The following is a 13,931-nucleotide window of genomic DNA, read 5'->3' as shown; positions in this document are numbered from 1 at the left end:
GTAGCGCATGCCTGTAATTCCCGCTACTTGGAAGGCTGAGGCGGAAGGATCGCTGGAGCCCAGCAGGTCGAGGCTGCAGTGGCCGGGAGCGGCCACTGCACTCCAATCTGGGTGACAAAGTGAGACTCCAACTCAAAAAAAAAAAAAAAGGAGGGGAAAGAGTCCCAACATTCAAGAGTGGTTGGAAAGGGGGAAGCGAGGTGATATGTGCAGGTACTGAATAGAGAGTGGGTGGTAATTCCAGTGAGGAAACCCCTGGGCGTGGGCAGGAGCGGACCTGGTGGTAACTGCAGCCCTCTCTTGTCTCCCATTCCCTTCCAGTTGGACATGGACAGAGCGAAGGGGAGAGGATGGTAGTGTCTGACTTCCATGTTTTCATCAGGGATGTATTGCAGCATGTGGATGTCATGCAGAAGGACTACCCTGGCCTTCCCATCTTCCTTCTGGGCCACTCCATGGTAAGCAGACCACACAAGAGCCCGTTCAAGTCAAGCCTGGCCCCAGCTCCCTCCCCCCTCTGCTCTCGCCCGGCTGGCACATTCCCCTTTGCACACCCTGCACTTGGAGTTCCCAGGCAATTTAGTGCTTAGGAAACGGGCCAGGTTCTGAGTCCTGGAGACGGCCCCAGAGGGAGCTCGGGCAGTGTCCATTCATCCTCGTCAGGGCTTGAGGGGCAGGGGTTGCCAGCCAGACCATACCGAGCCTCTGAATGTGGGGCCTCTTGGGAAACTGATCATTGTTTCCAACCCTTTGGTCTCCCCCACGCCATTTCATAGTGAGGCTACTAAGAGCCACTTCGCAGAGCGGGGATGGCTCTTCAGTCCACGGGAAGCACACGGAATGCCCCCAAACTCTGCATGCTTGTTTTAGAACTGTGCGGCACAAATGACAGCTGGGGACAAAGGGGCCCCAGAGAAACGATTCCTTAAAGCTTATCCAAACTCCGTTCACCTTTTAAACATATGAAATCCTCCACAATCAACCAAATCTAATCTTTGAATCAGGGTTCTCAAACTAGCAGCCCCCAAGTCAAATCTACCTACAGAAAAGGGGCTGGCTGTCTGGCAAGGGATCTTGAACGGACTGAATGCGGATGCCCTGGGGACATTTCCCCAGGCGCTTCCCCTCCTGCTCCTTTGTCACTGCCTGGCTCCGTCCCTACATTCCTCTTACCTGTCTGGCCTCAAGAGATGGCAGCCCTCGGTGTAAGTCACCTTTGGGCTTCGGCAAACAGGCCAGGCCTTCCTCCCGCAGTATCATCACATTCACTGAGTATTTTCCTTGGAACCAAATTTCTGGGACTTCTCCTGGACCAGGAGGAAAGTGTCGCCATCTCTTATTATGACTGGATTGCCCTCCACCAAAATATATATATTCTGTTAAGCCTTTTGCAATGGGTGAACTGGGGGTCTGCCAGCTTTGGGCTTGAAATGAAGTACGAATGTGTTCTTGTTTAACTTGCAGCCCACAAGCAGGAACCTTATTTATATCTCTCTGAAATGTTTGCTTTTGGAAAAACCCAGAGGGGGAAAGAAAACATGTGTAATAAAATAATTGCAGATCTAGTTTATCCAACATTTGGCGGTGTCTATTCCAAGGTAGTCCTCCTCAGGGCTCTGGGCCAGGACTGCAGTTTAAGAGGATGGCACCGGCTGTGTTTATTAGAAGTCACGTGCGTGGGCGCAAGCTAGAGTGCCACAACTCTGCCCATCTTGCCTTGCAGGGAGGCGCCATCGCCATCCTCACAGCTGCAGAGAGGCCGGGCCACTTCTCTGGCATGGTCCTGATTTCACCTCTGGTTCTTGCCAGTCCTGAATCTGCAACAACTTTCAAGGTAAAAGGACTTTCCAGTCTGCACACCCACACATTCCCGGGGACATGGAGCATCCGTTTATAGCGGGAGTCTGGGTCAAAGAGCCCAAAGCCGTCCTTGGACTTCAGACACGATTGTGTAAAGGTTTGGACGAATACCAAACACCAGGGTTCTGTAATTTTTGAAGTCAGGTGTGTTTTTCCCCAAGACAAAAGAAAAATGGCATCCTGTTTGCGCATATTTTTTTGTTTTGTTTTGCTTTTTTTTTTTGAGTTGGAGTCTCACTCTGTTGCCCAGACTGGAGTGCAGTGGCTGCTCCCGGCCACCGCAGCCTAGACCTGCGGGGCTCCGGCGATCCTTCCGCCTCAGCCTTCCAAGTAGCCGGAACTACAGGTGCGTGCTACCATGACCGGCTGATTTTTTGATTTAGAGATGAGGTCTCTCTGCCCAGGCGGGTCTCGAACCCGCGGGCTCAGGCAATCCACTCACCTCAGCCTCCCAAAGGCGTGGGATTACAGGCTGAGCCATCGAGCCGGCGTTGCGCATATTTTATTGGTGAATTTTGAAAGGAGAAGAGGTTACATGTGTTATCAGTGCAGCGAAGTCACTTTAGCTAACGAATCACACGCAAGGCCTGGGCTGTTTTTCACCAACTGTTTGTCGACAGCATTAGCAGAAAGTGAGCAGTGAGTGGAATTGCAGGCAGTTCCTAATTGCAGCATCAACTGGCGCTCATGGCAGCTCTCCTCCATCCCTGGGTGCTTTCAACCTTTGACTCTGAGGGGTTCATCATTTTGTTTTTCTGGTTGTAATGATTCACGTGAATGACACCCACAGCAGGTGCTGGGGCTTAGGGCTGCTCTTGACGAGGCCGATGAGCCAACAGGTGATACCTAGAAACGGAACCAGTGACTTCTGTCTTTGAGAAACAAGATGAAACCAGTAGGCTCAGCTGGGCTGGTTAGTCATGACTCCGGTTTGCTGACGTGGTGTCAGTATAGACCAGACCTTATGGGGCGTCAGGTTTTAGATAGATACATGATCCCAGGGTGAATGGAGAATCCCAAAACTGTTATCTCAAGGAGTGCACAGTCTCACCCCAGTGCTGGGTGGGGGCTGCTGCCTGCCAAGCCAGTTCTTGGGTCTCTCGAAGGAGAGTGAGGGGTGAGGTGGTGGGTCACGGGCCATGAGCACTGGGCAAACCTCACCTCACGGACTTACCCTGTGGTCTCACCATCAAATGGCATTTAGATAATGGCATCAGCGCTTATGCCCCCTAGTATTCTCAGAACCCAAATAGTATAACACGGTACAGGGAATGAAACCTTATAAAAATGTCCTTTAATGTTTCCTTTAGCCTATGACCACAGACTGGATCTTGGCCCTAGAGACAGGTTTCCAGTTGCATACAGGCAATCTCCGCACGCTGAAATGGGTTATGGACTGGGCACAAGAGAAACCTGGAGCTGATAGTTGAGTCAGAAAACAACGATTTGCTAATTCCCCGAAGAAGAGAGATGATTACCTCCTTGAATTTTAGTCCAGTGTAAGGAAATCACGACTGACTTATTGAAAGCGACTTACTATCATTAGTAAATTTCAGTGCCATGTGAGACAGTGCTAAGGTCTGTCAAAGTAATGCACAGACGGGCACTGCTTTCTCTTCACTGAAATGTGCGGGAGGAAACAGACCTATCCAGCCTTGCCCACGGTGACTGTGATCCTGTAAACGTGAGGGCAAATGACGCAAAGGTTCATATGTCCGTAGAACAAGCAAGGCTGAGTTCATGGAGGAAGAGGCGTTCCCCTTGCGCCTGTGTGTCTGATGTGGAGAGCCCTGAAGAGCAGTGAGAGCCGGTACGCCCTGGGTGTTCACAGGCTCACCTCACGTGGCTCCTCTTCTGCCTGGGAACAGGCCACGCCCAGTAGAAACCAAGACTTGTGAAGGGTGGGTAACTTTCCAGGATCACACAACGTGTGTGGTAGGATTGAGTCCCGGCTGCCCACTCCCCATCTGCAATATTTTCCAATGGCAAAAAGTGGATGTCTCTGACGTGGGTGTTTTTCCTTAGAGAAAAGCCAGGGACCACAGGGCTTTTCAGGTCATGTGCACCAGGGGCACGCTGGCAGCTGGGCCCAAAGGAAGGGCAAGATTTCCTCCAAGAGTCCCCTGGGGCTCCCGTGCTGACTGGAGGAGGGGATGCTTCTGGCCACCCCTGTGACCTTTCAAAGCCTTGTGCTAATAGATCACCTTGTCAAATCAAGAGTCAGCAGCCCTGGGGGAATGTGGGTCTCCTTTTATTAACTGAGATGAATTAGATTTCCCTTTGCCCCAGACCTGAGGGCCCCGCCCCCCTCCCTGAAATCTCTTGGTCCTGAAGCTCTGGAGTTGTGACTGACAGAGACAGTGGCATGTCCTTCTGCCCTGTCCCTGGAGTTCTTGGTCACTGTCCACATATTTCCTAGTCTCATCTGACAACCTTCCTGAATTTATTTCACAGTACTTCTTTTTAATGCAACTAAAAAATTTCAAAAAACAACACATTTATACTGTTAAAAATTCAAAAGATAAAAAAGGGGGAAGTTTCCCTCCTGGCTGGGGTCGGGCAGCCCGTGTCACCGGGGATAGTCCATGCATCTACGGTCCATGCGTACACGCCCCACTTGTTCTTTTCTACAAAGTGGAAGTGTGTTCTGTGCACCCTCGGGGTGGGGTGGGGTGTCTCGTGTGTTTGTGTGTGTGTTTGAGGGGGCTGGCATGTTTGTGTGAGGTTTGGTTTTATTTTGTGGTTTGCTTTCGTTGCTCCTGCCTCTTCCGGACCTAACAAGGATCCCACTGCAGGGACTGGGCCTGGTTTAGGCAAGGTCCCTGCTAGTAGAAATTTGAGTTGTTTGCTCTTATGAACCTCAAAGATGGCGTTCTGGATAAGAAAACTGTGGAGGTGAGGGCTGGGGGCTTTCCTGAGTCAGGCTGTGAGCGAGTGGCAGAGCAAAGTTGAGTCCCAGACTGTTGGCTCCTGAGACAGTACTCAGTTCACCATCAAACTGTTCGACAGCTGGTATCATGGCACTAAGCACTGCCTAGAGCACCTGCCCCAGTTACTAAAGTGGGCAGCGTAAGACACCTGAGTCCTTGGTTACAGACAGGTGTGTGGAAGATGACCAGGCCCCCTGCAGTGCCAGATTGCCACCACCCTCCTAAATCTCGCTGCCATCTGGCTGGTTCTTCAACAGGCTGAGATATATTTAGCCTGGAGAAGAGACAATGAGGACAGAGGGGCCCCTAAACATTGTCTCAGCTGAGAAAGTGGTTTCAGAATGAAAGTGGCAGCAGCAGAAATTTAGAAACAAAAATTCCCTACCTCGGAATGAGTCTCGGCTACTAGTGAAGCCATCTCATGGGGCTCATCCCCACATTTCATGCCTGGCTACAGAGGTCAAACCCATGGCCTCCCAGCTAGCAGAGTGTCAAACTCCAGGCGCACCTTGGATCTCATCTGTCCTTGTCCAGGAAGACATTCAGGAATGTGTCGCCGGTTACAGGGTCCCTTCTTTCTCTGGGCACCTCTGAGGAAAGACAGATCCCCTGGGCTGAGCTTGAGAGATGGGGGTCTCAGCCTGCGGGGAGAGTGGTCATTCTCAATGACTTCTGCCTGTTGCCCGAAGGTGTCCCCTGGAGGCCTGGGGCAGGAATGCCGGAGCCAGCCAGTTTGGCTGGGCCAGGCACCTCACCAGGTCGGGAGCCTTGTATTCAGCGCCTGACAAACATTATGCTGCTTCCTCTCCAGCACTGCCCTGGAAGGAGGGGAGATTATTCCCAACTTACAGACAAGGAAAGGAGGCTAATTATCTTGCCCAGGGTTCATTTGAACACCAGCTCAGGCCAGTGTGTGCGCCAGGACACCCCCTTCACCCAGAAACACACCCAAGTTCGGCTTCTCTTGACTGCAGCTTACTTCCCATCTAAATGTCGCTCATCTGTTTTTAGTCACTAAAATCCACAGGTCTTTGAGGCACCAAGTGGGGGTTGGAGGCTGGAGGGGAAGCAGGTGTGGCACGGGGAGATGCCACTCTTTCAAACTTCAGGTGGGTCTAGACCGGGAACCCGGGATGCAGGAGCGCGCACTGGCCCGTTTGGCAGCACTGTGGAGGAGCCGCTGTGGGCCATTAATTTGCCTCCCACTGGCTCCTGCTCTCTGATATCCAGGTTCCACAGTGCTAAGAATGAGTCATCTTCCCAGCAAGCCCCGCCCCCACATCTTCAGCGAGCCCTTGCTCTGTGTCTAGGAACAGTGTCCTGTCCTTCCCACGAGGCTCCCTGGAAAAGGCCCACAGCACTTTCTATTTCATGTCTGCCTTAAGTGCACTTTCCCTCCCAAGAAAATCTGGTGTGCCCCGAGGGTCCTTGCTATGTCCTGTGTGTGGCCAACCCTGCCCGACCTCCGTCATAATGGTGACGCAGGTGGGGAGTCCTGGTCCCCGCCCACAGGTCAGCTTGCTGGAACCACTTTAGCAGAGAGCATCTGTAATCGCCTTCCTCCTCCCGAGTCAATCGCTGGCAGCAGCTTAGAGATGATCATGGGGAGCCATTAAAACCTTTCAGATCAATAAAGGCATCTGTGCGTGTCTCTAGTATTTAAGGCGACAGGCGCTGCAGTTCATCTGGAATGCCCCCGAGTCCCTCGCTCAGCGGGATGCTGACTCTAGCTGTGGGGGCATCACCCTCGTTTGCGGGTGACTGCGTCACTTGTTGCGAAGCTGCAGGTCACAGGCTTTTCCTGAAGCCTCTACTTTGAATGATATTCACTCATTCATTCAGCCGACCCACACGTGTTCAGGGAGCTTCTCAGGGCCAAAGCCAGAACACGTCAGGAACAGGCTCTGCAGGGCTGAGGCGTCAGGTGACTCTCCCAGCAGTCCTTGGAGGCTGTATTCATTCTCTCTGTATTATAGATGCAGAAACTGAGGGTCATAAGCTTTCTCAAGGGTTCAGAATCAGAGCTTGAATCCCAACTCGACTGCCTCTGAGCCTGAGTCTGATTTCTCCACTTCAGCATCTGCTTCTTCCAGTCCTGAGACTGTGTGGCCATTTGTTGTGGGTTTTGGCCTCCACGACGACGCCTGAGGTCTGGGTTGAGTTGGCACCACGGGAGCTCTATGGTGGCACAAGCCTGGCTTTTCCTGTCAGGTTGTGGGGCTGGTGGGGGTCTCACCTCCACAGGGTGGGCTCGTCCAGGAGCGCCTCTCTCCTGAGCTAGATCCAAGGCTCTCTCCGCACTCTGCAGGATTATCCGAAGACTTTGAAAGACTTGATTGAAAAGACATCAAGAACGTTAATGTTTTGGATTCCAATTCCTTTTTGGGTGAGCAACTCCCCTCCGAGGCTTCCTGGGTGTGCTTGTGGCTCGTGGCTCGTGGTGGAGGCTGCGGGAGGTGACCACGGGGGCAGCGGCGGCCATCTTGTCAGCCTCGACAACATGATCTCTGTGGTGTGGGGTCTGCCACGACTGTCCTTCCCGCTGCCCGCTTCCTTGCCAAGCGGCTCAAATACACCCTCCCCCCTCCCCATCCCTGCTCAAGCCTCTGTTTTCCTCCTTCCACAATCAACCTCATTCCTCTGCTTAGGTCTTTCTCCTCCCCTCTGACCCCCTCCTCCTTTGGGGACTGTTAGGCTCATGAGATCAACAAGCCTTGGAAGAACAGCGGAGAAAGGGAATCCCTTGTGCAGTTGTTCTCCTCTTTCTTGAGGTTGTTGAGAGGGAGAAGCAAAGCACCTACTTTTTTTTAAGCCATGAGGTTACCGGCATCAGAAGAGTTGCCTTTACTCAATGGAGTCTTACTAGAAGTGTGGCTTGGAACTCGCTATTAGGCAGGTTTAGAAAAAGAGCTGAAGGTCAGGGCTGCGCAAACCTCTCAGGATGGCTTCTACAAAAGGGCAGCTTGCCCTGAAGGGACGTCTGCACCCCCGTCCTAACAGTGCATGTCAGGAGCACTTCTACTCTGGCTGCACGTGGGAGTCACCCAGGGAGCTGAAGAGACACCGGGGTCAGGGCCCCACCTCAGGCCGATGTGATCAGAGCCTCGCAGGGTGGGACCTGGGAAGAGGTGTCTGTGGTGCTTCTTGAGAGCCTGGATGGAGGTCGAGGCCTTGGCACTCCGGGGTATAAATGTTTTGGTTTAAGAGGTGCTGGCAGCAGAAACACAGATTCGAGGATGCAGGTAAGTCTGTCTCTTCACCAACGACCAATCCTGAAGGTAGACTGGCACCCCCATGTCCAGGTACATGCAGAATCGGGTGGCGGGCATCTGAAACGTCGATGGTTGGCAAAATGAGAAATCTGGTGGTGGGCTCGGGATAAAATGGAATGAATGCTGCTGGCTCTGTCTCCTTCACCTCTGTGGCAAGTGAGTGCCGAGGACTGTGTCCGCAGGCCTTTTCCTGGCTCTCAGCCATCTGGTCTAGAAAAGAGTAGGGAGCCGGCTTACAGAAAAGCGGCGGGTCCTTCCGAAGGCTGCAGGGGACTGGGAAGGCAGACAGGCCAGCCTGGGAGCAGCATCCAGGAAGCTGGCGTTTGCACACCACCCTGTCCCACCCAGCCTTGCTGCAGGTCCTGAGGGCGGCAGGGGCCACACCCAGTCAGTGCCCACCCCGGGTTGTTCATGGAGCTATGGCAGCCGTCCCCAAGAGCCGCGGAATACCTAGAGGTCAGTTCCGTGTCACCTTGGAACACACATTCGGACGTGTCCCTCCCTCATCATGCTGCCCTTGACTGCTGTGGCTGGCGGGGACAGACAGATCCCTTGGAAAGTCTGTCTTTCTTACACAGTCGAAGCAAGTGAAGCCTCAGAACCACAGCCCGCTGCCTGTCTGCACGGATCTGCTCCATTTTCTCATCATTTTTAGTTTTTTCACCTAAAAACTCGAACTTTTAACCCTCCTCCAGAATCTGGCAGGTTCCCAGAGGAGCTCCCAGTTCTTACAGTTCACAGACTGGGATCTGTGTTTGAAAATGCCCCCCTCTGTGCAGCGCTCCCAACATTCTGGGCTTTCCCCGGCCCAGGGAGCTGCCTGGACTCTTGAACATGCCTGGCATATCACACCCCTCCTTTGGGGTTTCAGATCGTGTAGACAGACTCACGGCCTCGCGCATTGCTCAGAATTGGAATGCCTCATGTATGTCTACACGAGTCTGTAGCAAGTCAGGGCCCAGGGCTCGGCAGAACACCCAGCACGCTGATGGCAGCGGTCAGCATGAGTGAGGTGTGCTTGCCTGGATGCCGAGGCGGGCGTGCGTTGAGCTATGATACTCTCAGGGCCGGGGTTGCCATCCTTGCACTAAAAAGGAATCACTGGTTTTTACCGTTTGAGAAAAGGGGAGCTGACTGTGTGGAATGCAAAACAGGCGTGTGCATGTGGGCTCCCTTAGGAACACAGCTCTTTCTTACTGTTGGCCCGATCCCTGCGGGTCTGAGAAGCAACTGTGGTATGAAGTGACATCTCCCTCGTGCAGGCCTAGGAAGCAGGAGGGTTAGTTCTGGTGTGAAGGGAGCTCAGGGCAAGAACAGCAGTGGTGTCTCCTCAAAGGACATCCGTGGCTGCTGTTGTTGAACATCCGTGGGGAAGTTTAGATGTCTCTATTGCATTCACACGCACAGGGAGAGATAGAAAGAGACAGACAGAGAGACGGAGACAGAGAAAGAGACGAGAGAGAGAGAGATACAGAAAGGGACAGAGAGACCGACAGAGATACAGAGAGAGACAGACAGACAAGAGAAAGAGACAGAGAGAGAGAGACAGAGACAGAGATAGGCCAAGCACTCCAGACCACATGGGCCCCAAGGGAGAGAGTGCCCCCAGCCACTGCTCCCCCCCCCCCCCCCCGGCCTCATGGGGCTGAGCCTCCATTTTCTCCCCTGTTAAGTGAGGGCAGAACCTCACCTCACAGGACTGTGATGAATATTGAAAGGCTCCACCCAAACCCGGCAAAAGAGGGTCCCTGGGGTGCACGTTGATGGCCTCACCCTCTGTCATGTGCTCTTGACCTGGCTGAGAGTTCGCTGCTTGCCACCTTCCACGATTCCAATTTCAGCACCTCACAGCCCACTTTTGAAAGAGCATCTTTCATCCCCAAATGTGTGCATATCGCAGGAATGAAGACAGCCCCCCTCCAAAGACAAAAGTATGAGATCCGGGCTCTCTGTTTGCCTGGGAAAACATGAGATCCATAAGGAGAGATGGGGGAGGGGTGGGAAGGCTTGGGCCTGAGTCAGGTTCAAGTTCAGTGAGCAAGTATTTCGCACCGACTGAGTGCCCAGGCTTTTACACACAGGGTGTCATTAACCTTCCCCATGGTCCCCTGGGGAAGTGTCATGGTCCCCACTGGCAGCGAGGAAATGGAGGTTCAGTGACACTGAGATCGTGGCCCACACTGGCCAGGCAGCAGGGCTGGGAACCAAATCCAGGTCTCTTTCCTTCTGCCTGATCAGGCTGGTGATTGTTTCTCCCTCCCTCCGAGAGAAATCGATGCCCAGATTCTTTCCAATCCAGCGTGGCTTCTTGGGCCTTTGATTTGCTGGCCAGGCTCGGTGGCTCAGCCTGTAATCCCGCACTTTGGGAGGCCGAGGTGAGTGGATTGCCTGAGTCTGCGGGTTCGAGACCCGCCTGGGCAACTTGGCGAGACCTCATCTCTACAATAAATCAAAAATTAGCTGGGCGTGGTAGCACGCGCCTATAATTCCAGCTGCTTGGAAGGCTGGGGCGGAAGGATGGCCAGAGCCCAGCAGGTTGAGGCTGCGGTGGCCGGGAGCGTGCCACTGCACCCCGGTCTGGGTGATGGAGTGAGACTCCAACTCAAAAAAAAAGAGCTGACTTGCTTCCCTCAGCTGATCCAGTGATTCTGCGCCTGCCAAGTATTCTTCATACCCCTGAGAAATGGCCTGCATACGAGAGCTCAGCCCAGGCAGCTGTTGCAAAGAATCCAAAATTACAGCCCACAAGTGCGTGTGGCCACACAGAACCCAGAGCAGGCCACAACCAGCTGTGACTTCCCGCCCCAGCCTCACCTGACCCCCTGTGGAGCAGAGCCAGCCTGCTTAGAAGCTGTCCAAGTCAGAAGGGGAGACCTCGGGTGTTTAATGCTCAATCTTGAGCAACGAGCCTGGCTCAGGTTCAGGGTAGGCCCTGAATTTCCCGTAAGCTGTCACTTAGGAGGATCACCCTTGTGCTCACATCTCTTGTTTTCCTTTCCCGGCCAGGTCCTTGCTGCAAAAGTGCTCAACCTTGTCCTGCCAAACTTGTCCCTGGGGCCCATCGACTCCAACGTGCTCTCTCGGAACAAGACAGAGGTGAGAGGCTTTCCGAAAGCCTGGGGGTAGCTTGGGGCCCCTGCAAAGGCAGCAGCCCCTGTGGGAAATCTGAGTTCTGGTTCCATCCTCGCATTCTGCATTCTGCACCCTTTTGCCGAGGCCCTGTACCAAGTGATGGGGACTCGATGAAATGTGCAACATTGTTGACTTCAGGTCTGGGTGAAAAGGGAGGGCTGGTTGTCATTCCTGAGCTGTGTCCTAAACATGAAAAGAAGCTAACTAGAGGGAAGTGTGTGTGAGTAACCAGTCAAGTTTCTTGCTTCCAAGTGACAGAAACCCAAGCCAAAGTGATTTAAGCAAAAGGAGAGATTTGGTGGAGAATGGAACTGAAGGCTTCAGGCACGGCTGGATCCAGGGGATCAAAAGTCTTCTTCTCCAGCTCTCATCTCCCCTGGCTTGGCTTCCTTCCCAGATAGGTTTTCTCCAAGCAGAGGCAAGAAAGGCTACCAGCAGTTTTACTGGGGCAACCCCAGTGGAAAAACAGCACCTCTTTGCTGCAGAAGTCTCAGGGATGACTGTTATTGGCTGATTGTCCGAGCCTGGGTTATTTATCCAGGAAATGGGGTCAGTGTCAGCCCAATCTACCCATAGACTTAGAGAAGAGAAATGCAGTTCCCTGGGAGTAAATGAGATAGTGGTAGCAGGTGAGCAAACTGAACCCCATAAGGTAAGAGGAATTGCCTGGGGTCACCCACTGGTGGGGTTAGCCTGAGAACTTGGGTAAGTGTGGTCTTCAGCCCTGCTCTGTCTGTGGGGGGCAAGGGCCCCTGCAGCCAGTGGATAGGAGGCATCTAGAAGACACCAGAATTATCTTTGTGATTAAGCAAAGCAGTTTGCCATTCTTCTGCCTCTATTTCCCCTCTTGCCTTAGGCGTGTGGAATCATGTCATCCCTGGCTCTCTAAGTGCCCTGGGAAGTGGAGTGGGGTATTCTGACATTCCAGGAGCTTTCCCGGGTTTCCTTGGGCAGTTGGACTCTAGCTTCATTATAAAATGTGGCCTCCGAGTCCCTTAGAGAGTGGGCAGCTCTACGAGAATAGACCATAGTGTGTAGGGAGGAGACATTCAGGTCAGGGATCAAAAACTCATGCACCTCCTGGGGCCAACTTTTAAAAAATCAGGCTGGTGAGAGATGCTTGGAAGCCATGAGGCCAGAGGGCATCTGATCCATTCAAGTCACATTAGTCTAAAATTGTATAGCCGTACTGCCCATTGAAACTGGACTGGATTAAACAAAATGTACATATACACAATGGAATATTATGCAGCCGTAAAGAAGGACACGCCTATGGACTTTGCAGCAACTTGGAGGGATTTAGAGTCTGTAATACTCAGTGATCTCTCACAGAAACAAAGAGCAGAGTACCACATGTTCTTACTCATGAGCAGACCCTGAACATTTGCCATCAGACTGTAAGAAAGGGATTGGCAGTAGCAGGAGACTGCCGGGGTGGGACACAACATCAATAAGGGTCCCCGATCTCAAACCAGGTGAAGTGGGAGCCAAAGGGAGGCCCAAACTTTACCTGTATGATGTCCACTTGTATACTAATCCTGAGTTGCACCCCACATCTTTAAAATAAAATTTAAAAATTAAAAACAAAAAAAATCAATAAAATTTTATAGCCAGGCATGGCAGTACACGCCTGTAATCCTACCTACTCCAGAGGCTGAGGAAGGAGGATTACTTGAGCTCATGAGTTCGAAGTTACTATGCGCTATGGTCACACCAGTGCACTCCAGCCTGGGAAACAGAGAAAGACCCTGTCTCTAAAAAAATTAAGTAAAATAAAATGTTAATATAATTTGATTTTTAAAACCCACAGTACCTTTCAAACCCATACCTTGGGGCCAAATTTGACCCACCAGAGGCCAGAAAGACCAGTGTATGGTCCCTAATCTTTCTGAAAGAATATTTGAGTAAAGAAAAAATATTGGCTGGGTGCAGTGACTCAAGTCTATAATCCCAGTACTTTGCGAGGCTGAGGCGAGAGGATTGCCTGAGCCCCAGGGGTTTGAGACCAGCCTGGGCAACATGGTGAGACGTCGTCTCTACAATAAATCAAAAAATGAGCTTGGCATGGTAGCATGTGCCTGTAGTTCCGGCTACTTGGAAGGCTGAGATGGAAGGATCCCCTGAGCCCAGTAGGGCGAGGCTGCGGTGGTTGTGAGAGTGCCACTGCACTCCAGCCTAGGTGACAGAGTGAGACTCCAACTCAAAAAAAAAAAAAAGAAAAGAAAAAATATTAATTCCATAAAGCAGATCCATACAGTGAAAAGGCACAACTGAAGGACTCCAAAATACCAAAGCCAAATATATACTGTTGGACTTAATCCTGACATGAATGAGACCGACATTAACTCTGAAAGAAGTTTTGGGGGCACCCAGTAACAACTCCACGCCGGTCTGAATCGAGAGATTTATTAAAGGGGCAGTTACACGAAGGGACTGTAACCGAGGAAGGACAAGAGAGAGAGAGAAAAAGAGAGACCGAGAGAGAAAGAGAGTAAGAGAGTGGCGGGGACAGAGAGAGAAAGCAAGGAGGGGAGAGAGGGTGAGAGAGTGTGAGAAAAAGCAAGAGAGGAGAGAGCGAGTGAGAGAGGGGGAGAGAGGGTGAGAGAGAGTGAAAGAGGAAGAGTAAGAGGGAGAGAGAGAGAGAGTGGTGGGGACAGAGAGAAAAAGCAAGAGAGAGAGAAAGAGAAAATGTGTGAGAGAGTGACGGGGACAGAGAGAGGGAATAAGAGAGAGAGAG

The 13,931-nt window shown here is 52.2% G+C and overlaps 1 protein-coding gene across 2 annotated transcripts in view; it reads left to right on the top strand.

Moving 5' to 3' along the window:
• MGLL (monoglyceride lipase) overlaps positions 1 to 13,931 on the top strand; it is a 129,217-nt gene that overhangs the window by 97,323 nt on the left and 17,963 nt on the right. The window contains exons 4-6 of one of the 2 annotated variants that reach the window (XM_008056854.1): positions 322 to 458; positions 1,724 to 1,834; positions 11,069 to 11,158. In XM_008056854.1, coding sequence (XP_008055045.1) covers positions 322 to 458; positions 1,724 to 1,834; positions 11,069 to 11,158 — 338 coding nt within the window. The remainder of the gene's footprint in view (positions 1 to 321; positions 459 to 1,723; positions 1,835 to 11,068; positions 11,159 to 13,931) is intronic. The other variant, XM_021711750.1, reaches the window with a different exon arrangement.

The sequence above is a fragment of the Carlito syrichta genome, unplaced genomic scaffold (assembly GCF_000164805.1).
Source record: "Carlito syrichta isolate Samal-C Ts95f unplaced genomic scaffold, Tarsius_syrichta-2.0.1 Scaffold302558, whole genome shotgun sequence".
Classification (NCBI taxonomy): Eukaryota; Metazoa; Chordata; class Mammalia; order Primates; family Tarsiidae; genus Carlito; species Carlito syrichta.
The sequence above is the reverse complement of the archived record's forward strand: the minus strand, read 5'-3'. Positions and strand labels throughout refer to the sequence as shown.